Source organism: Helicoverpa zea, chromosome 28, assembly GCF_022581195.2.
Source record: "Helicoverpa zea isolate HzStark_Cry1AcR chromosome 28, ilHelZeax1.1, whole genome shotgun sequence".
NCBI classification, from domain to species: Eukaryota; Metazoa; Arthropoda; class Insecta; order Lepidoptera; family Noctuidae; genus Helicoverpa; species Helicoverpa zea.
The window spans coordinates 5107095-5128974 of record NC_061479.1 but is presented as its reverse complement, the minus strand read 5'-3'; the positions used below and the strand labels follow the sequence as shown (position 1 = coordinate 5128974).

The 21880-nt window shown below is 38.4% G+C and overlaps 1 protein-coding gene across 4 annotated transcripts in view; it reads left to right on the top strand.

The window, feature by feature from the left end:
* LOC124643720 overlaps positions 1-21880 on the top strand; it is a 74969-nt gene that overhangs the window by 46779 nt on the left and 6310 nt on the right. For 2 of the 4 annotated variants that reach the window (XM_047182771.1, XM_047182768.1), the window contains exons 2-18: positions 1341-1437; positions 2128-2448; positions 3165-3337; positions 3869-4028; positions 4417-4612; positions 5106-5182; positions 5931-6129; positions 6656-6791; positions 7299-7416; positions 7810-8002; positions 8543-8702; positions 14973-15471; positions 16201-16357; positions 18300-18345; positions 18907-19020; positions 19587-19717; positions 20901-21276. In XM_047182771.1, coding sequence (XP_047038727.1) covers positions 1341-1437; positions 2128-2448; positions 3165-3337; positions 3869-4028; positions 4417-4612; positions 5106-5182; positions 5931-6129; positions 6656-6791; positions 7299-7416; positions 7810-8002; positions 8543-8702; positions 14973-15471; positions 16201-16357; positions 18300-18345; positions 18907-19020; positions 19587-19717; positions 20901-21276 — 3153 coding nt within the window. The remainder of the gene's footprint in view (positions 1-1340; positions 1438-2127; positions 2449-3164; positions 3338-3868; positions 4029-4416; positions 4613-5105; positions 5183-5930; positions 6130-6655; positions 6792-7298; positions 7417-7809; positions 8003-8542; positions 8703-14972; positions 15472-16200; positions 16358-18299; positions 18346-18906; positions 19021-19586; positions 19718-20900; positions 21277-21880) is intronic. The other 2 variants (XM_047182769.1, XM_047182770.1) reach the window with 2 other exon arrangements.

The window sequence follows — 21880 nt, the reverse complement described above, 5'->3', positions numbered from 1 at the left end:
ATTGGAAACTAGTTTGTTATAAACCGAGCTCAAATATCATTTTTGATTTCTACTGTTCATAGCGTTCATAAAATGATAGATAGTATTTATCCAGGATTTTGAACTAAAAACAAGTCTTACCCCTATCGGATTACCCGTCTAACTGGGTTGAGGAGGTCAGATAGGCAGTCGCTCCTTGTAAAGCACTGGTATACAGCTGCATCTGGTTGGACTGGAAACCGACGCCAACATACTTAGTTGGTAAAAACGCTAGGCAGATAATAATTTTGAAGTAATTCCACCTTAACACGAGAGAAACCGTATGAAAATACTAGCTAAAGTCAATTACGTGAAGTTAGATGCAACTAGCCATTACACTAATTATGTATGCGCATACGCAATAGATTGGCGTGATAAGTAGAAAACAAAAGTGATATCGACTTTTTTTTTAACGACGTCAAAAATCATCAAATGACATCCCGCTGTGGGTTAGCAGCGCGAGCGGTGAGGTAGTGTCACTCTTACTGACTAAAAACCGTCGTGTTCCGTCGTAGGCCTTTTATGTACCAGGGCCGCGGTAACTCTTTCGAACAATCCCGCAGCCCCGGCAGACCTTGGCTCTGTTGGGCCCCGCTGGGGTTGCTGACATCAAAATTACGTGAAGTTAGATGCAACTAGCCATTACGCTAATTATGTATGCGCATACGCAATAGATTGGCGTGATAAGTGGAAAAATAAAAGTGATATCAACTTGTAAAGTTAATACTCGATATGTCGCAGGGAAATGAGGAAATCGGAGAATTGGTGTAATACGCATGGTGGTTATTATTCTGATTGGCTTTGTTTTCTGTTTCCTGTGATTTTTTGTTTGCGATGGGTACTATCCTGAGTATATTTCACGCTTCAGGTAATTGACATAATTATGTTTTAATGGCCAAAATGTAGTTCATCTTGTAAATTAGAAAAACATCGAAGATACAAAACTTTCTTTCGTGTGACGTCACTATTTTGTGTAATTATCGAAACCCTCACTCCCGAATGTTCACGCCTTATGTCTTAGGCCTATGTTTACCAACAACATAAAGATCCGTTTTACTTAAAAAAAACTGTTTACTTTGTTAATTGAACGTGAAAATTCATAGTAAACAGTTGCTTTAAGAAAAATTACATTTATGCTGTCTGAAATGTTTTCAAATCTGCAATTACTTTCATATTATATGACGAATAGCTATTTAAAAAATCGGACATTTATTTTGGTAGTGAAAATGGGTGGTCCTTATTTTTCACCAAAACTTTTGCTGCAGAAACTGAAACATCAAGACTTTCCTAAAGCTAATAAACATGTATTTGTTTGTGTGCAGGTCCAGGCTTCATCGAGGAGTTGGACATCGAGGCGTACATGAGCTCCGTCGGCGAAGGCTGCTATGCTCCTCAAACTATTGACCCTCGCCGGACTGGGTAAGTGGCTACTGTCTTTATACTTTTATTTACTTTTACTTTTATACTTTTATTTATTCTTCAACCTTATCACTAACATTACAGATATGTATACAATCCAATGCGTTAATGAGGCACTTATCTAACTTTTTACAAAATTAAACACATGGCATTCAACGCAAAAAAGACATGGCAAAATGAAACACAAGTTACACATTTACACGGAATATAATTGAAAATTATAACAATCAAATACGTACATTATATTTCATCATCATTTGCCTCTTGGCCTATGTTGGAGTCGGCACTGATTTGGCAGTGATCACTAGTGTATCGTGTGGAGCGACTGCCATTGTGATGTCAATAATCCAGTTACCGGGGCAACACGATACCCGCAGCAAGATTGTTGGTCTATAGGTTGTTTTAGCTACTGAATACCCGTTATGACATGTGCAAATAACAACCGGGGCCCACTAATAAACTAGCACTACCTTAAAAACACGAAGGAATTTGTCAATAAGTCTTGTCAAGGTGATCACCCATCTGCTTACCGACCGCGCCAACCGTTGCATAACCTTATGATTTCGTGCGGCTATTTCTTAGCCATAACACCGTCATTTTCTCTGTGAATACACCGTTTTAAAATTAGTAGTACTCTCTTTAAAATTTTACGCTGTAGAAAAATAAAAAATCCTAATCCTATCTTTCCAGGGGCCACCAGCTACCCGAAAGTCCACCCGACTCCGGGTCCGAAAACCCTTACAGTCCATCAGAGACCAACGTCTCCCACGCCATCTCAGTACCCCAAACGGTCCTAAGTTCTGACTACATGCTGGTTCATGACCATATACCTACCCACGAGATTCTCCAACAAAATGGCGACTATATCTACGATGAGCTGAAGTCAGACCATGAAGTCTTGAGGAGTAATCTCAATGATGTGGTGGTTTTGCCTCAGGACTCTAATATTGTGGAGCTCGGCATCAGGACTGTTAGACATGATTTGGGGTTAGGTGATGTTTATCAGAATAGGTAAGGTTTTCTTGTTCTGTATTTTTTGACTGGTTAAGTATTTTTGACATAAACTGCTTTGTAGGTCTAGTAACTGCACAGCGAAACTGCTGTGAATGGGGTCTCGAGTTCGATTCTCGGGTTGGGCTGAAATAGCTTTGTGGGTTTTCAGAAACTTATAAAACAGCTCAGAGTCTAGAAAGACTAGTGTTATGAGCTTTACCAGCAATTAAATGGTCTATGATAGTTCATACATTAAATAACTTTGCAGTCACTTTTTTTTTCTTAACCGATAAGTGTGTAGAGTAATTTAGAGTACCTGTAAAGGTGTCTACACACCAAAGCCGCTGATGCCGGCGGCACAGCCCGGCGGCCCAACCCGCCGGCCGTATTTTGTACAATCATGCCGCCGGCTTTCATAGAGTATTTGACAATTACTAGAACACCACATGCCGCGGCAGTCGTGCCGCCGGGCTGTGCCGCCGGGTCAGCGGCTTTGGTGTGTAGACCCCTTAAAATTGTCAATATACTATTGCATTAGGGTCCCCAGTAATAATAGTTATATTTTGTGGTAAATAAATAAATTGATGCACGATGATTGAATTAAGAAAAGCAAAGTTATTTAGTCGTTTATTTATTACATTGAAAAACTAAGACAAACATACCTAGGTATCATTACCATCAAAAAAAAATCTGCTAGTTCAACAAACGAAATTAAAACAACCTCCAATCCCAAGGTACAGTCAGATGAGGGTCGACATGCCAGACCTAGACCAGGGTATGATAAACCCTCAGCTGGTGGCGTTAGGCCACGAGACCCTGACTCCAGTGTACACCAGCCTGCAAGAACCTTCCACTAAGAAGAGGAAGCATTCGCAGGATACGAACTCTCAAGTGAAATGTGAACCTGGTATGTATCCAAATGACACATATTTCGCGAGGGTCATCATCAGCCTTTTTATTGTCTCCCTGCAGGGCATAAGGTTTTTCACACACGGAGAAGGAATGAGCGTTGATCACCACGTGCGCTCAAGGTGGATTGACAATTTCAGCCTCCTAAAGTCCAGGTTTCCACAAGATTTTTTCATTCACCTTTCAATCAATTCGATTTGCATGGCAGGACGATAATCTTCAATTACTTGCAGAAGATTGATAAACTGTGGAACTTCATTTATTACTCACTATTTCTCGTAGTTTCTCCCGTGGATAGGGTAGCTTTCCAACAGTGAAAGATTTTTTCAAAACGGTCCAGTAGTTTCGGAGTCTAAGTCATCATCATCATCCTCTTGCCCTTGCGCCGATCCCAATTTTATTTGGGATCGGCGCACCATGTTTTCTTCTTCCATACTCTTCTATCTACCGTCATCTCACTAGTAGCATTCTTTAAGTGCAACAAAGGAAATATCTTGCCAAAAATGATAATTATTTTTTCTATCCTCAGCGGCATTATCACCAGAGAGTGTAACCCACGTCCCCCGACCGGCTCCGCCGTCAGTAGACGGCTCAGAGGCCGGTGACGATGCGCCGCTACAGTGCATCAGGTTCGGACCCTTCCAGCAGAATGTCTGGCATTCGCTGTATGACTGCAATTTGAAGCCGCTGTGAGTATTGGACATTTCTTCATATCATTACAGAAAAAAATGCTTTTGAGGATAGGTAACTAGCTATTTTAAGGATACTACCACTATAAACATGCAGGGTTAGATGTTTTGTTTTACGAAACCTGGTGAACAATACTTGACTGTCTGTAAGTGTATATGTAAGCTTGGGAACGCTCGGTAGAGTTCGAGCTGCCGAATTACTTAAAAACAACGTGCGACCATTTCTAATTACACACACATATGGCAAACCCGCTTTCGCGAAATAAGACATCTGTATCAATACAAGTTTTATAAGTCAAATCGTTTGTCACGAACTTCAGGGCAGCAAAATTAATAAAGCACATTCAGAAGCCAGTATTTACAATAAAAATCATGTTTCTCCTTCCAGCCAACCCCCATCCTACGTAGTAGGAGCCGACAAAGGATTCAACTACTCCCAAATAGACGAGGCTTTCGTCTGCCAGAAGAAGAACCACTTCCAAGTGACCTGCCAGATTCAGATGCAAGGAGACCCTCACTATGTGAAGACGGGAGAGGGTTTCAAGAAAATCAGCAACTTCTGTCTGCATTTTTATGGGGTTAAGGTAAGAAGATTTAGTAGTACTAGCTTCTGCCAGTGGTTAATCCGACTTCAATGGTAGCTCCACAAACCTGGATAAAAAGTAGCCCGTAGACTTCTTCGATAAATGGGCTATCTAAAACATTAAAAAAAACATAATTATTATATCCATCAATTAGTAGGCAGATAAGTACGCAATAGAAAATGTCCCAATAATTTTTGTATTAAAACTTAGACATATGTGTAATTTCATGACAAAAGGTACCTTATGGACTTTGGCGCTTAAGTCATTTGGAGATACAAATTCTACAATCTTGCTTAGACTAAAAAACATAATGTCGTAAGTGCCAACACCCATAAGGTACCTTTTACCGCGAACTGACACATATAGCTACATACTACGAGCATAATGATAGTAAAATAATATATGAACACAAGACTTTCAAAATATTTGTGATGATTAAAGTTGTACATGTTTAGTTTACTTTTAAATGCAATGAAGATTTATTTGATTGCAGGCCGAAGACCCAAGTCAAGAAGTGAGAATTGAACAAAGCCAGTCGGACAGAACAAAGAAGCCTTTCCATCCAGTACCGTAAGTATTATATTGTTTTCAATAATCACTAGTTATGGATCACCATCATCGTCATTAATCATCATTGAGTAGGCTTTCGTTGACCAATGAATTTGTTTACTGCTAGCTTCTCTGTTGAAAGCATCTATTACTCCATTATTATAAAACGTGGTTCTAAAAAGTAACTAAGCTAAATAATGAATAAATAAATAATGAATAATGTCGGGACACCTTTTCACACACGGTCGGTTAGCCCCACGCTAAGTTATTAATTAACTTGTGTTATGGGTGCTAACACAACTGATAAACTACATATAGCTACATATATACATATTTATAAATACATATTGTAACACCCAGACCACGACCAACAAGCATGCTCATCACACAAATGTCGATCGAACCGGGAATCGAACCCGGGACCTCAGATTCGGCAGTCCGGCTTGGTGACCTTTGCGCCACAGAGGTCGTCAAAAGATACCACGTTCTCGAACAAGATATTGCTCTCTAAACCTAGTTAAGTACTACGCTGTACTTAACTAGGTTTTATAATAAGGTGGTTGGGGCTTCCTAAAGAACTTGCTAAGTAGCTGTAAAATTTTAAAATATAAGTTAAATTCCTTTTACAAAGATTGAAAATACTTTTTAGTTGCATTTCTTCTTAGATATATTTTCAAATCTACATCAAATCTCTTAGGGAAAATATAGCTTCACTTGAGGATAAATACATTTTAATACATACACTTAATGTGTAAAATATTTTCCACAGCGTCGAAATCCGTCGCGAAGGCGCCAAAGTGACGGTCGGCCGTCTACACTTCGCCGAAACCACAAACAACAACATGAGAAAGAAGGGCCGACCCAACCCAGACCAGCGACACTTTCAGCTAGTCGTCGCTCTGAGGGCTCACGTAGGACATACAGACTTTATCATAGCGGCTTCAGCTAGTGACCGGATTATTGTCAGAGTGAGTCGGATTTTGTGAATTTAGAATTATTTTTGTGTGGTATAATAGGTTTTTTCGGATGGTGTTCCATAGGGGTGCATTTTGGGTACTATGTTAAAATTTAATTTGTCCCTTTTCCCAACTATGTTGGTCGGCTTTCAGTCTAGTTAGATGTAATTGAGTACCAGCAATGCAGTAATGGAGCGAAGCCACCAGTTACCTATTCAACCTGGTGCCTTTTGTTAATATTGTAATATATTCTTTGTACCAGACTACCCGTAGCGATTGACAAAGATGTTCAAATGAGATCCGCGACCCACCAATTTAACATGCCTTCCGAAACACGGAAGAACTCGGCAGAACTGATGAAGAAGAAGATGGTCACCCACCCTCGGACCAACCACACCAAGCTTTGCTTAATAGACTTACATATGAACTTATGATCGATCGTTCCACGTGGCTTTGACTTAGCCACTAGCTCTATCCGACTTAGCTTAAATACCTTGATTGTACTAATCTTATTCACTTTCTTTTTTACCTTTCTCAGGCATCGAACCCAGGTCAGTTCGAGTCTGATTGCACTGAGAGCTGGTGGCAGCGAGGAGTGTCAGACAATAGCGTCCACTTTACCGGCAGGGTCGGCATCAATACTGACAGGCCTGATGAGTCCTGTGTTGTTAATGGTAAGTTCATCTTTAGCACACAAAGTGCATCTCCCAGGCATCGAACCCAGGTCAGTTCGAGTCTGACTGCACGGAGAGCTGGGGCTGAGAAATTCAAATCTGCCCGATAGTTAAGTTCTTGTAATTATCGCTTCCAAATAAACAAACTCTTTGGCGTTAAGTATAATATTACATTGAAGAAGTTTACAAAGATTTAAGACTTACGAAGCAAAAACAGAAAGTACATTATAGTTAAACCTTCCGCCCGCGGTTTCACCCGCGTCCCATGGTATCTACATCCCGTACGTGAACTAGAAGTAGGTACACTTGTGTCTGCTCAAATGCTCGTGCACTATAATATGTCCTGCGCAGCTGTCTGATCTCCTTATATGAGAACAGCCGCCGTGTCTGAAAACGGACACCATTATATTATATTCTGATATATTACTACCATCTCAAAATTTATTCAGAAGTTTGTGTATGTTTGTTAACCAGAAAGTATATTTTATACCTATTCTTTCTCTCCAGGTAACCTAAAAGTAATGGGCCATATCCTACACCCATCGGACGCCCGCGCTAAACACAATATCGAGGAATTGGATACAGCTCAGCAATTGAAAAATGTACAGAGCATCAGGGTTGTCAAGTAAGTATAATATGAGTTTAATGGAAACTTACTTACTTGGTAATTAGGGTGCAATTTGTAAACGTACATGTTTTTGGTTCTCTGAAGTAGTTCCTATACTTAGTAATCTGTTACTTAGTATCAGTCTTCATCGGTAAATGGGCACACTGAACACACTGAAATAAGTTTTCAAATCAGACACGTCGTTCCTGAGATTTACGCGTTCAAACAAACTTTCAACTTCTTAAATTAGCATAACTAAAACCAGCTGTTTCCAAGGTCCCTTTCACGACTCGTGGGACTTAATCGGACACCCGGATAATAACTAACATTTATCCTTTCTCGGACATTTTTTTCAAAAAATCCGGACAAAGTTATAACCTCACCATCTTCATTCATCTCATCTTTCTCCAGGTTTAACTACGACGCCTCGTTCGCGGAGCACTCAGGCTTACTCGGCTACGATCCGTCCCGCCCCGCGCCGCAGCTCGACACCGGCGTCATCGCGCAGGAGCTGCGGAGAGTCATCCCGGAGGCCGTGAAGGAGGCGGGCGACGTCACCCTGCCTAATGGCGATACTATTCCTAAGTTCCTGGTGGTTAATAAGGTGAAAACTAGCAAAAAACGATTCATTATAAAATAACCTGAAGTAAACGTTTCGAAAATAAATGAACGCCGGTAAACAGACGCCAGCACGTCAAGCCATTGACATATAACTATAATTCTAAGCTCGATGCGTCAAGCTAATACATACATTCTGTCAAAATTCTACAGATAATATTCTATAGATTTTTTTATAGGTTGAGGTAGTGAATAGGAATAAGGTTGTGAGTTCAGATTAATCGGATTTTAACGTGAATTTCTATAAAAATTATAGATTTTCTCTTAAACTGTTGATATTTTCGGTCAGTGGGTCGTCTTAGTTTTTTTTTTTAATTCTTAAGTGTTATGTAGGTACATATGCTTATGAATTTATTCTTATAATTAATTTATTCTTATAATTAATTTATTACATTGTACTTACATATTTTTTGCTAGTATTTTCAGTTGGCAGGCATGCCTACCCTATTTTTCTTCAGTGAAGTCCCATTTTACCAGTCACTATAACATCTTGTCATCTATGATCTTAACCACTTTTTCATTCCAGGACCGCATCTTCATGGAGAACCTCGGCGCTGTGAAGGAGTTGTGCAAGGTGACCGGCAACTTGGAGTCCAGGATCGACCAGCTCGAGAGGATCAACAAGAAACTCTGCAAGATCAGCATACTGCAGCGACGAGATAGTTCTAGATCCAGTGTTAGCAATGGTGAGTTATTGGAGAATATAGGGGAATTTTGAGAAGAAGGTGCTTCTTTGGGAAATTAATGACAGTGAATGGTCGGTGTTTTGTGGGCTGTTCGTTGAGTTTTAATGCACAAAATCTCTAATGTTTAACAAAAGTAAGTTTTTATTAGACCCCTAAATGCTACCTTTTTATATAACTTGGTTAACACAACACCCGGTTAAGTGCCGGGTTTGAACCTTAGTTTAATATAATGATTTAAACCGAGTACCAAGGCTAAGATACTTCTTAAGACCACCTTTTATTATGAGTTTGATTAAGATAAAGGTTGGCTAGAAAAAGAAGGTGGAGTTTTGCAACCTGAATCTTTGGAATCTTGTAATACTAAGTCTTGTAATAATAATTACTTTACAAAGGACTCACCCCGCTATCGTTGGCAAATGAGAACTGGCGCAGACCTGTGGTACTAACTACCCATGATCGCAAGGAGGTATGGCAGAGCAAACAGCTACACGGACGCTTCTTCGGGGCTCTTCATGGCCCCGATGTAGACTTCAATGCGTCCGTATCTTGGCTACGCTTCGGTGACTTGTTTGGAGAAACCGAAGGGTTTGTATGTGCAATTATGGACGAAGTTATCCTTACGAATAACTACCGGAGATATATCGTGAAAGACGGGACGGTTGACATATGTCTATTTATTTATTTATTTATTTATTTAGGCTTACCAACTAAGACACATACAGACAATCTTAAAAATAAATGAAACAACAGTTAGTGTATGCTCTTAAATTAAAGGTAGGCTCAACATTTTTTTTAGGTTGTTCAAGTAAAAGAGTTAAAAATTAAGAGTAATTAAAAATAAAATAAATTAAGAAATTGGGTAAAACATAATAAAACTATAAAAATTAAAAGTTAGGCAAACTCTTAATGGCTCTTTTAAATACACTTATTTTACTTGCAAATATATCCAAGTCGTGTTTTTTATAAATGTCATTACACTTTCTGAGAGTATAAGTGAGAGGTGCGTTGCTGCCATACTTATTTCGGGTATGTTTCGTGACGAATGGGGTATAATTTACTAGCCTAGCTGAAGACCTTGGTACTTTTATTTGTATTTGGGACAACAAAGATGGACATTCTGTTCTACTGTTTAAAATTTTATATAAAAATATCAACCCACAATAGTCTCTGCGCCAAAGCAAGGATTTCATTTTAAAATGCTCAAGTCTATCATTATATTCCTTCACACTATGCCGTATACCACAGATAATAGATAGTCTTCTTAAGAATTTTTTCTGTACTTTTTCAATTCGCTGAATGTTATTTTGATACATAGGATACCACACTACGGAACAGTATTCGATGTTGCTACGCACAAGAGCATAGTAAAGTGCTTTTAATGCTGTTATTGATTTAAATTGTCTAGTGTTCCTATTTATAAATGCTAACATTTTATTTGATTTGGCAACTATTTTATCTGTATGAGTAGTAAAACGCATTTCTGAATCAATAATAATCCCTAAATCTCTGACTTGTGTTACACTCTTTAAAGCTTGTCCCTTCATAGTGTAAGATGTAAAGAATTGATGCTTTTTACGCGAAAACTTTATGTGATAGCATTTATTTATATTAAGTTCCATGGCGTTAGAATCACACCACTGACATAGTCGATTTATGTCATCTTGTAGGAGATTTAGGTCAGAGTCAGAATTGACGATTTTTGAAATTTTGAGATCATCTGCGTACATTTCAAAATAAGAGTGGTGAATGCAGTATTTTATGTCATCTATAAACATTGTAAAAAGTATTGGGCCTAGATGAGATCCCTGCGGAACTCCAGACGTAGGTATAAAGGAACGAGAGGTGTGTCCATTTACAACCACTTTCGCTTTACGATCTTTTAAATAAGATTTAAACCAATGCCAGAGAGAACCATGAATATTAAAAGTGTAATGAAGTTTTTGGAGCAATAAGAAATGATCGACTTTATCGAACGCTTTGCTAAAATCGCTGTAAATAGCATCGACTTCATTACCGTTGCTAATATCAGTCAATGTTCTTTCAACAAAACTTACCAGATTAGTTAGTGTCGATTTATTTTGAACAAAACCGTGTTGGTGTTCTGTTATTAAACCTTTAATATGCCAGTTAATAAAAGGACACACCAATGACTCAAACACCTTAGCAAACAAAGGAAGTTTGCTAATGGGTCTATAGTTGCGAGTGTCAGTTTTGTCTCCAGATTTGGGAATGGGTGTTATAATGGCTTCTTTCCAGCATTCGGGGAAAATTCCATCACTAAGTGATTGATTATATATTAGATAAAGTGGTTTCGATAGTTGATTTGCACACTCTCTAATAAACAACGGTGGTATATTGTCACAACCCGATCCTTTTGATATATCTAGTTGTTGTAATTTTTTCTTAATTTTAGATTCTGACAAATGAATGTTATGTAAACTGTTATAGACGTTTGTGGAACTGTTTATATGTGATAAGGAGCTATTCATGTCATTGGAGATGGGACTATATACTGACGCAAAGTTTTCAGCAAACAAATTAGCAATGCTATCACCATCAGTGGCTACTGTATTGTTGAGAGTCATTTTTTTTGGGATTGTGCTTTTATTATCTCTTTTGTGTTTTATGTAGGACCAGAAGTATTTAGGGTTTTTTAAGAAGTTTTCTTGGACGCTGTCTATGTATTTGTAATATTGTTCTTTGATCAACTTATTTGTTCTCTCTTTTAGTAAATTATATTCATATTCGTCGCGTTTGTTTTTATATTTTTTCATATTAAGTCGGCATTTTTCTTTTTCTTTCAATATTTGTATGAGATTCTTAGTATACCAACATGGATATGAATCCTTTTTTGATGAGTGTAGTGGAATTAGGTTATGAATGATTTCGTTAATTATGCTATAAAATTTATTCGTTAATACGTTAATATCAGGTAAACCGGATAGTTCTTTTACCCAGTCTACATTTGCAAGACATTCTCTAACCTTATGATAATCGGCTTTATGATATTTAAGGGTCGGTGTGCTTCTATTACGTAAGAAAGTTGGGACTTTAAGTTGCAGTGTTATATCTAGTGGAGGATGGTATTCGTCAATATTAGATATAATATCTTTGGCTGGGTAAACTTCAATAGAATAATTTGAGTTAGAAATCACTAGATCAAGTATTCTGTCATTTTTGTTTTTAACATAATTAAACTGCTTAAGGTCATTACTCGATAAAAAGTCTACAAATAAAGTACCGAGATTGTTCGTTGGAGATTGTGGTTCTACATATGACGCTGAAGGTACTTTTGTCCAAGTTAGGAAACTCAAATTAAAATCGCCTATAAGAATAACATTTTCTGATGTATGATGAATAACGTTATCTATCTTGTCACTAAAATATGAGAAAGTACTAGATTTAAGTGGTGGGGCGAGATATATGGCGCATAGATGTATTTTATTTGATTTGTAATTGCGTGAACTGGTCAGATCTAAGGTCACCCATAAATCCTCGCACTTGGATTCAAACGAAAAATTCCTGTAAGCACTATAGGTTTTTAACACAGCAATAAGTACACCTCCCCCCTCCTTACCCTCAGAAAATGTACCCGACTGTCTGTCTCTCCTGAATATTTGATATCGATCATCAAAGATTTCTGAATCTAATATCTTATCATTAAGCCAGGTTTCCGTTAAGACTATTACATCATAGGTCATGTTCAGAACATTTAAAAATACAGACTGTAGTTTACCTCGAATACTTCTACTATTTTGATAGTATATATTTAAGTGACTGAATTTTATTAATTAATTTTAAGTAGGCATTGACATATTATAAGAAATAAGATAATAATAGCAAAAGAAATGAGCTTAAGTTAATGATTTTAAGGTATCACGATGTGTAATAATTTGAGATGTAGCAGTCTCATCCTTCCTTATGAAAATCTTCCCATTCCGAACCCATACGTATTTGTAGTTCTTTTCCTTAGCGGCGATTCTTGTGGCCGCGTGTAAAGATTTATTGGCGGGTGTGAGATGTTCGCCAACGTATACTGGGGACTCGGTATCTCCATAACCAATAAGTTTGGTATTCAACTTGTTCTTAGGGTTCTTCCTATTATATATTTGAACAGCGCCCAAGAGATTGTCGCGATGAGCCTTGCTGGACAGCTTGCAGATAACCGCCTTGGGTTTTTTGGAAGCTGGATTGGATTTCTGAACACGAGTGCATGATACTATTTCACTTTCCGCTATAGGAAAAGAGACTGCGTTGCCGATTTGTACAATTGTTTTAATAAGGTTTTCATTTTTGTGTTCGGGTAAGCAGTTAATTTCCAAGTTATTCTGCCGGGCTTCCTGCTCCATGTGTGCAAGTCTAGACTCCATATCTTTAATTTTATTTTGGAGGGACTTATTCTCATTGCGCATGTAAGTGTTTTCATCAGTAATAGTTTTAAGCGTAGTGGTAATCTTGTCATATTCATCGCTAAAATATTGCAAGGATGCTTCGAAGTTAGAGAGTTGCTCCCGAAATAGTGTGAATTCCGTGCTAATGGCAGAGCGAATTTCCGTACGAATAATTTCAGCTATTTCAGAACGAAGCATGTAATTCGAAAGATCAACCTTCTGGGATGACGGACGAAGGGTAACAAAACTATCCTCCTCGTTGGAACTAGAATTCGGGTGATGACTTGGTTGAACAGGTGTGCTGTTCCCTTTACGTTGCGTCTTAAGGGTAATCAGTGCGCAGTCAGGGCATTTCCAATTGTGTTGCTTTTTATAATTAACAGCGGTTAAATTAACACATAAGTAATGATATTGCTGTCCACATAAACTATTAGAGCAAATAATTTTCTCTTTGGTATCCAAGCAAGCCTTACAACCGTTACATTTATCTTTGTTATTCATTGCTGCGGTATAAAATAGTTCAACAGGTGTGTATATGAGTTATGCGAGCGTGATGACGAACAGTGCGCAATAATGTACCGAGCTTCCAAGTTCAATAAGCAAGCGAATAGCAGATAACGCGTCAATGTCTGCGTGCTTTAACAGTGCGTGAGCGAGAAGCAGCGTGCGAGCGAGATGGCGGGTGTTCACTGAGTGTTTTGATAACGCGTGGGCGTCGTGCGTTGAGTGGCCACGCTAACAAACACCGATTTGACCACGTTATAAAAATGTTTTTACTTAATACTCACAGGTCTTGAAGAGTTATAATGAGAAATAAACACATTCACTTTACACTCTTTATGTACTTTCGTTTAACATAAATTCCAATAAAAACTGTTCATTTTAAACTAAGTTTTGAGATTTAAAACTGCGGAGCGAATGGACGGAGTTGTTACTTGAACGGCGCTTCGCGCTTATGTCGGGCATGTCACCATCCGGGTGAGTCTATCAGACATATTATATCTGGTTGTTCTCGTTTGGCTAATGGTGAATATTTGCACAGACATAACCAAGTGGCCAAGATTATCCACCAGCAGCTTGCTCTGCAATACAACCTTGTAGACCTTGAGGTACCGTACTACAAGTATGCGCCCGACCCAGTTCTCGAAAAGGACCATATCACGTTGTACTGGGATCGATCTATCATCACTGACAGGACTATTGTAGCCAATAAGCCTGATATTGTGGTGATAGATCGATCAGCGCGCCGCGCGATGATAGTCGATGTCGCCGTTCCGCATGACGAGAACCTTGTGAAAGCTGAGAAAGAGAAACAAATAAAGTATCTCGACTTAGCGCACGAGGTTGTCGCCATGTGGAGTGTCGACACGGCTGTTGTTGTGCCGATTGTCGTTACGGCCAATGGTTTAATAGCCAAGAGCCTCGACGAACACCTCAGGAGGCTCTCGTTGGGCGGCTGGATCAAGGGACTGATTCAGAAGGCAGTACTCCTTGATACGGCACGTATTGTGAGGAGGTTTCTGTCTCTGGGACCCTAACCACCGGTACCTTGGACCCTGTGCCCGATATCGGTGGCAACCTATTTTTTATATTTTTAAATGTTTTTTATTTTTATATTTAATATTTAAAAATGTAAATTATATGCTGGAAAATAATTACTTTAAATTTTACTAACATAGATTTTTAAGTTTCTCATTTTACTAACATGATATGGACTGTGTACTGTGTGTGCTTAGTCTGAAATAAATATTTTCAATTTCAATTTCAATACTGAATTTTAATATATCAAGTAATTGCCCTCACAACTCCAATAAATATACTTATAGGTTTATAGGAGACTTCTTAATAAAGCATAACATATTTTAAAATTATATTTCAGATTCCCGCTACTCAGCCATGTCGAACTCCTCAAAATCATTCTACAGTGATGGCAACATTTCCATCGACCAAATACGGGACATAGCTCGCAACATCCGAAAACACGAGTGTTGCCATAAACTCAGCCACAACTCCCCGAAATACACGCGAAAACAGTGCAAAAATTGCCACGGGAACTACTCGAAATACGGGAAATATTACAACTATAACAAAACCTGTGTCAGATACCACTCTAACAAACTCGAAAAGCCGGAAAATGTCGAAAATCCGACTTACACGGAGTCAAATATACAAAAATATCCAGAAGAAAGCTATGAGAGCACGTTGACTAAGAAAAAGGATACTTGTCTATGGTTGAAGAGTGACGATAATTTTTCGTATGGCAACACTAAGTTGGGATTTTGTTGTCGGAAGGATTATGGGGATACCAGCAGTGAATTGATTTCGAATAAGTTTTTGCAAATTGTTATTACAATACTGATATTTATTATGGCTGTTTGGTAAGTACATATAGAATACGCTTTTTTGTAAAAAATCTAGCTTTGCATATCTTACTACCTAAAAATATTTTACACTTACCTATACACATAGCGACTATAATTAAAAATATTGAATTTCATTCGAATAAGTGCAAATATGGCAAATTTCTATACTAACTTTGCACGCCCGTTTTAACCCTTAGTAAAGGGTGAATTTACAAAATATTCACAAAAAATTACACCATATTTTCTATCATTGCCATTTTGACATCTAAAAAAATGGTCAAAGGCTAGTTACAAGATATTATGAATTTATGTATATTTGTATGTACTTTCTAAGTATATCTTAGACACCATGGACTGTGTTTCGGATGGCACGTTAAACTGTAGGTCCCGGCTGTCATTGAATATCCTTGGCAGTCGTTACGGGTAGTCAGAAGCCAGTAAGTCTGACACCAGTCTAACCAAGGGGTATCGGGTTGCCCGGGTAACTGGGTTGAGGAGGTCAGATAGGCAGTCGCTTCTTGTAAAGCACTGGTACTCAGCTGAATCCGGTTAGACTGGAAGCCGACCCCAACATGATTGGGAAAAGGCTCGGAGGATGATGAGGATGATGAATTTATGTATATTTATATATCAACTTTAAAAATCTACATACCTGCATAAGATTTTTGATAGCAAATAAATAATCTATATTTCAAAATATGTATATGATGTATATTTTATTTAAATTATATTTTTTAATTACAGCCTAGTAGTAATGTCAGCACTATACTTCAGAGAGCACCAAGAACTAATATCTATGAAAGAAAGTCGTCTCCACCACAATCTAGACTACCCACATTACGGGAAGTTAAACAATGAACTGTACACGCATAGAACACCACCGGACAAGAACCAGATACAGGTAATTCCTTGTTTGGCTAAGCATTTCCTTAGATTTTCTGCCTCATTGAGACGCCATGGTGACGTCGCCCTGGCTACTTCTGGCATCCAAAGGTCGCCAAGTCGAGTGGCCATGGCGTCTCGACAGTCAATTGTTAACATCATCGCTGAAGAAATCTCACGCTGATTGGCGACCACATTGGCGACTAAGTGAGCGAGATGCACTGTGCCGTGTACATTACCCACCCAAAACAAAAATGTGAAAGACTGCCAAGTTCGATAATATGGGAATGCTTCGCCTATAAAAGGAGTGAGATCTGAATAAGTACCAAGTTCCATACACATGCCTCATTTAAAAATGGTTACTTTTTAATGATGTTACTTTGCAAGTTTTCACACACCTTGTTATAAACCGACTAAACGCAATGAATCAAGTGTTTAATTGTCTATTAAAACTTGCCAAGTAACATCATTAAAAAGTAACTATTTTTAAATGAGGCATGTGCATGGAACTTAGTACTTATTCAGATCTCACTCCTTTTATAGGCGAAGCATTCCCATATTATCGAACTTGGCAGTCTTTCACATTTTTGTTTTGGGTGGGATTTCATTTATTTTTGTAAGGTTGTTTATTTTATTTTTTTCTTATGATTGAGTTAGTTAAGGAAATGTCTCATTTATACTATCTTTCAGATTATTGAATATGTACTATGCTTCTTACAAAGAAATGAACTAGATTAACTAAATGGACTAGATTTACCAACTGACTGACATGACATGTTATCATATATTATGTTCGTGGATCAAAGTTACACATTCGTTATTTTGGAAAGTGACTCACACTTGGCCGTTTTCAGATTTTTACTTTACTTTGACTAAATACAAACCTTTGTAACGAATTTCAGATCGGTACGACCATTCGAAGATATATTATATAAATATAGATTTTAGTTCGTTTTAGTTCCTTAGGGGTATAAATTTACACCTTCATTATTTTGAAACCGACTCACACTTGGCCATTTTCAGATTTTTCCCTTTACCTTGACATAAAGACCTACCTCTATGCCAAATTTCAAGTCAATACGACCATTGGAAATGGTCTAGGTTTTTGATGAGTGAGTCAGTCAGTCAGTCAGTGAGTGTATAGTAAAAATAGCGTTTTTCTGACGTCAATATCTCAAGATCCACAATAGGTATATTAATGAAATTTTGTATTTTAGATAAGTGAGGGGGTCTCAACAGATACTAGAAATTTGATATGCGTAAATAAAATAGATTTTGAGTTATAGGGGGGTCGAATTTGGCCCGAAATGGTTCGTGTAATATAACCCACGGCCGGTGTGTCGCTTTTTTTGCTCGAACTTGGCGGACACACTGCCATGTGTCTAGATTGTGGCAGCCGTGGCATCGTCGCCAAGTTGCCAGAGTATCCAAAAGCCACGTAGAGAACTGTAGCTCGTAGGACGTCCACCAACAAGGTGGACAAACGACCTTATAAAGGTCGCCGGAAGACGCTGGATGCAGGTCGCCTCCAACAGGTATCTGTGGAGATCTAAGGGGGAGGCCTATGTTCAGCAGTGGACGTCCTATCACTGAGATGATGATGATGATGATGAACTCTTTATTTAGCTAGGCATTTCTTTATAATCAGCGCCAAACTTGAAATTTGGTTGAAGAGGAAGTTTATTTTTAAGAACTGCTTCACAGTATCTCAGATTTAATTATATCTGAATTCAGAAAGTCCCACTTTTTTGAGATTGGCCATAATAGGGGGAGTTGGGCGTAAAATCCAGACGTCTTATATTAGGTATTTATATTTACCACCTTTGTGTTCACCATTACAACTATACTTATTTTATACTGCTCACTTATTACCAAAATTAAATAAAAAATCCCTTTTCTAATAAAAATATACGAAAATATAAAGCTTTCCCAATAAGCAAATTGTGTTTTTTTTTTTTCAGAATACAAAGTCATCACAACACACTGCATCTAAGAAAACACCAAAAGGTATGAAAACAGACAATATACATAAAAAAAATTTATTTACAGCTTTTCAGTGATACGAAAAGTTGTCAATATCCATATAAGTGGAAAGTTTTCATCAATACAAAGCCCAAATGCGAGGTATTTTACATATTCAGTTGTCGAGTTCCATCGACCCTCTCTGGTCTCCATCATCAGGTCAGCTCCAAACCTTCACTGTTGAATAGTGCTTTCAGGCATACACCTGAGAGTCAAGTTTTTACCCTATGTGTGCCTACAACTTTCGAAGGTTGCCTTCGATTTCTCAGGGTTTCCATCATCAGATCCTGATTTGGTGACTATGGGACCAACTGGCAGCTATTCCGCGTCGAACAAAAAAAGAATCACGTAAATCGGTTTATAAACCTCGGAGTAATCGATGTACATACATTGAAAAAAAAAAAACATAGCGGCCGAATTGAGAACCTCCTCCTTTTTGGGAAGTCGGTTAAAAATATAACAGAGATTCTTTTGAGCAAAAAATTGACAAAGATATTTAAGTAAAGCCCTCAAATTAAAATTAATTAATTATTACTATTGTTTCAGAGAAAGGACCGCACAAAACTACACAAGAATATATAACTACTGCGCCAACGGAATCTCCACATACAGTGTCCACTTCTTCACATCCTACCAAGAATTATGCCAGTAACTTTAAAAGTAAGTTTATTATCATCTGCCTAGCCTTTTCCCAACTATTTTGGGGTCAGCTTCCAGTCTAACCGGATGCAATCTATCTGACCTCCTTAATTTAGCCATCCGGGTAAAATGATACCCCTTGGTAAGACTGGTTGGCAGACTTTCTTGGCTTCTGATTAGCCGTAACGACTGCCAAACATGTTCTTACAATTTATCGTGCTCTCCTAAACAACTGGTGTCCAAGAAATACTTAGAAAGTACATACAAACTGAAAAAAGTAAAAACATTTTGTTTATTCAAGCTCGTAAAAAAGTCGGCTAAAAGACGGACGTATGGACTTCCATGACTAATACCAGTTGACTGTAATACATTACATTAAACTAGCTTTCGCCTGCGGTTTCTTCCGCGTTATGTGGGAACTTCTCCATGAACCCGGATAAAAAGCCGCCAGTCTTTCTCGATAAATGGTCTGTCTAACACTGAAATATTTTATCAAATCAGACTAGTAGTTTCTGATATTAGCGCGTTGAAGCAAACAAACAGACGAGCTTTATAATACTAGTATAATTTTTATTTCTTTCTCACAGACTCAGTACCCACGCTCCAAGCGCCTCTTCAAGCCGAGATGCCGATATCCCGCGTCAGGAAAGTGGACGTGGTCGGCGGCGGCTGTTCTTTCGCAGCTAATACTAACAACGAACTGGATCCTGAATGCCAGGTGAGAAAGCTTCTAGAATTTTCTGACTTGGATAATCAGATAACTTTGATGGTCTGAAGTTTGCTACTATAATGGCGTCCTGGCTACGGCTCCGGCGGCTGTTCTCATATAAGAAGATCAGCCAGGACATATTATAGTGCACAAGCAATTTGCACTCCTGTAAGTAGGATATAGAGACCAGCCTCAGGACCCCAGCGGGGCCCAGTAGGGCCAAGGCCTGCCGAGGTTGCGGGTTGTTCAAAAGAGTTACCGCGGCCCTGGTACATAAAAGGCCTACGACTGAACACGACGGTTTTTAGTCAGTAAGAGTCTGACACTCCCTCACCGCTGCTAACTCACAGCGGGAGGGGTCATTTGATGATTTTTGACGTCGTTAAAAAAAAAGGACCAAAATTATTTCTCAGAGGTTCTCTCAGAGGCATAGGGGTATCAATTACTAAGACTCCCGGCTGTTTTATGAAAATGTATAAAACCCACAAAGCGATTTCGGCCCAACCAGGATCAAAGATCAAAGATCAGGAAAAATACTGGTCTTGATTGATTGGTGATTTGGTTTAAAACTTGGTTTAAAAATCCAACGGGGCGAGTTCCAATGAAGTTTCTCGTCCCCCGAACACCCGCATTTTGGCAACGCTAGTTTCTCAGGAGATTTTCCGTTATGACATCTTTGCCAGTGTCGTTATTAATTATTCTCCATGGTTTTCTTGTATTATATTTTAAATTAATTTACACGCTGCCACAAAAGGATATTGTAAGGTTAACAGCATGGATCAGATCAGTTTTGGTAAGTTAACATAAAAGTAGGTATTTATATGAAGTCTTTCAATACCTAACGATGAAGATGGAAAACCTTTATTGAACATTTTAAAAGAAGACAATACAATATAAATATTATGAGTATTTATTGTACTCCACATCATCTGCCTAGCCTTTTCCCAACTATGTTGGGGTCGGCTTCCAGTCTAACCGGACGCAGCTGAGTACCAGTGGTTTGCAAGAAGCGACTGCCTGTCAGACCTCCTCAACCCAGTTTCCCAGGCAACCCAATACCGCTAGGGAAGAATGGTTGTCAGACTTACTTGCTTCTGACTACCAAAGATGTTCAAATAATATACCGGGACCTACAGTTTATCGTGCCTTCCGAAAGATATATAATAATCGTAATCATTATAATAAATTTCAGTTTTTACTTTCCCAGTCACCATGCGGCCTAGACCCACAGACTTACGACAATCAAGAACCAATAGAGAGACTAAAACCCGACAAAGAACAAAATGACACCTCTAAACCTTTAGAAGTCTCTACCAGAGATGAGCAAGAAGCCATGCCTGCTACTTTAGATAAAAATAATACTCTAAAATCGGAACCGGAACCACTTAGAAATGAAAATGACTCTTTCAAATCTCATGATGAAGATAATTATTTGGATGTAAATAAGCAAAATTCTACGGACAATGGGAGTAGGATGAAGAGAGAAGTAAGAGATAAAAGGGAGACTAGAGATAAGTTGAGTTCTGAAGAAATGTCTTTGGATCAGTCGCATGAGATTGGACGAAGTGGTAAGTTTTTAAAATCTATATTTTTTTAGTCTTTTTCGTGTCCCATTGCTGGGCTGTGTGTCTCTTCTCATACAGAGAAGGTTTGAGCGTTAATAACCACGCTTATTTAGTCAGTCGCTCAGTCATCGGTGTTCAGAAGAGAGCCTAGTAAATGTATTTAAACGTTTTAAGATTTGTTTATTTCTTCTTTCCAGCTTTGAAGGTAGTTTGTTATTTGGTTTTATGTTTTTTTTTACCTTTAAAATATGGAACCTAATCCTGCAAGAGCTTATTTTTAAATAGAGGGTATGCTTTTAAACAAAGACATTTTATTATAAAGGTCTAATTGACTTCCGCCAGCGTTTTAACTGCGTCCCGCAGATACAAATTCGCCCATCCGAACAAAAAGTACCACATAGGGTATATGGTACTTTTTAAGTGGGCTATACAATCTAGCATTGATATATTTTTTGAAATCAGATCAGTAGTTTTTGAGAAAACAAACTCTTCAGCATTTATTTACATTTATATTTGTTATTCATAACTAGGGCTGCCATCCGTCCGGGTTTCCCCGGATTTGTCCTCGTTTGGAGGCCGTCCGGGGGCCGTCCGGGCGGGGTTTCAA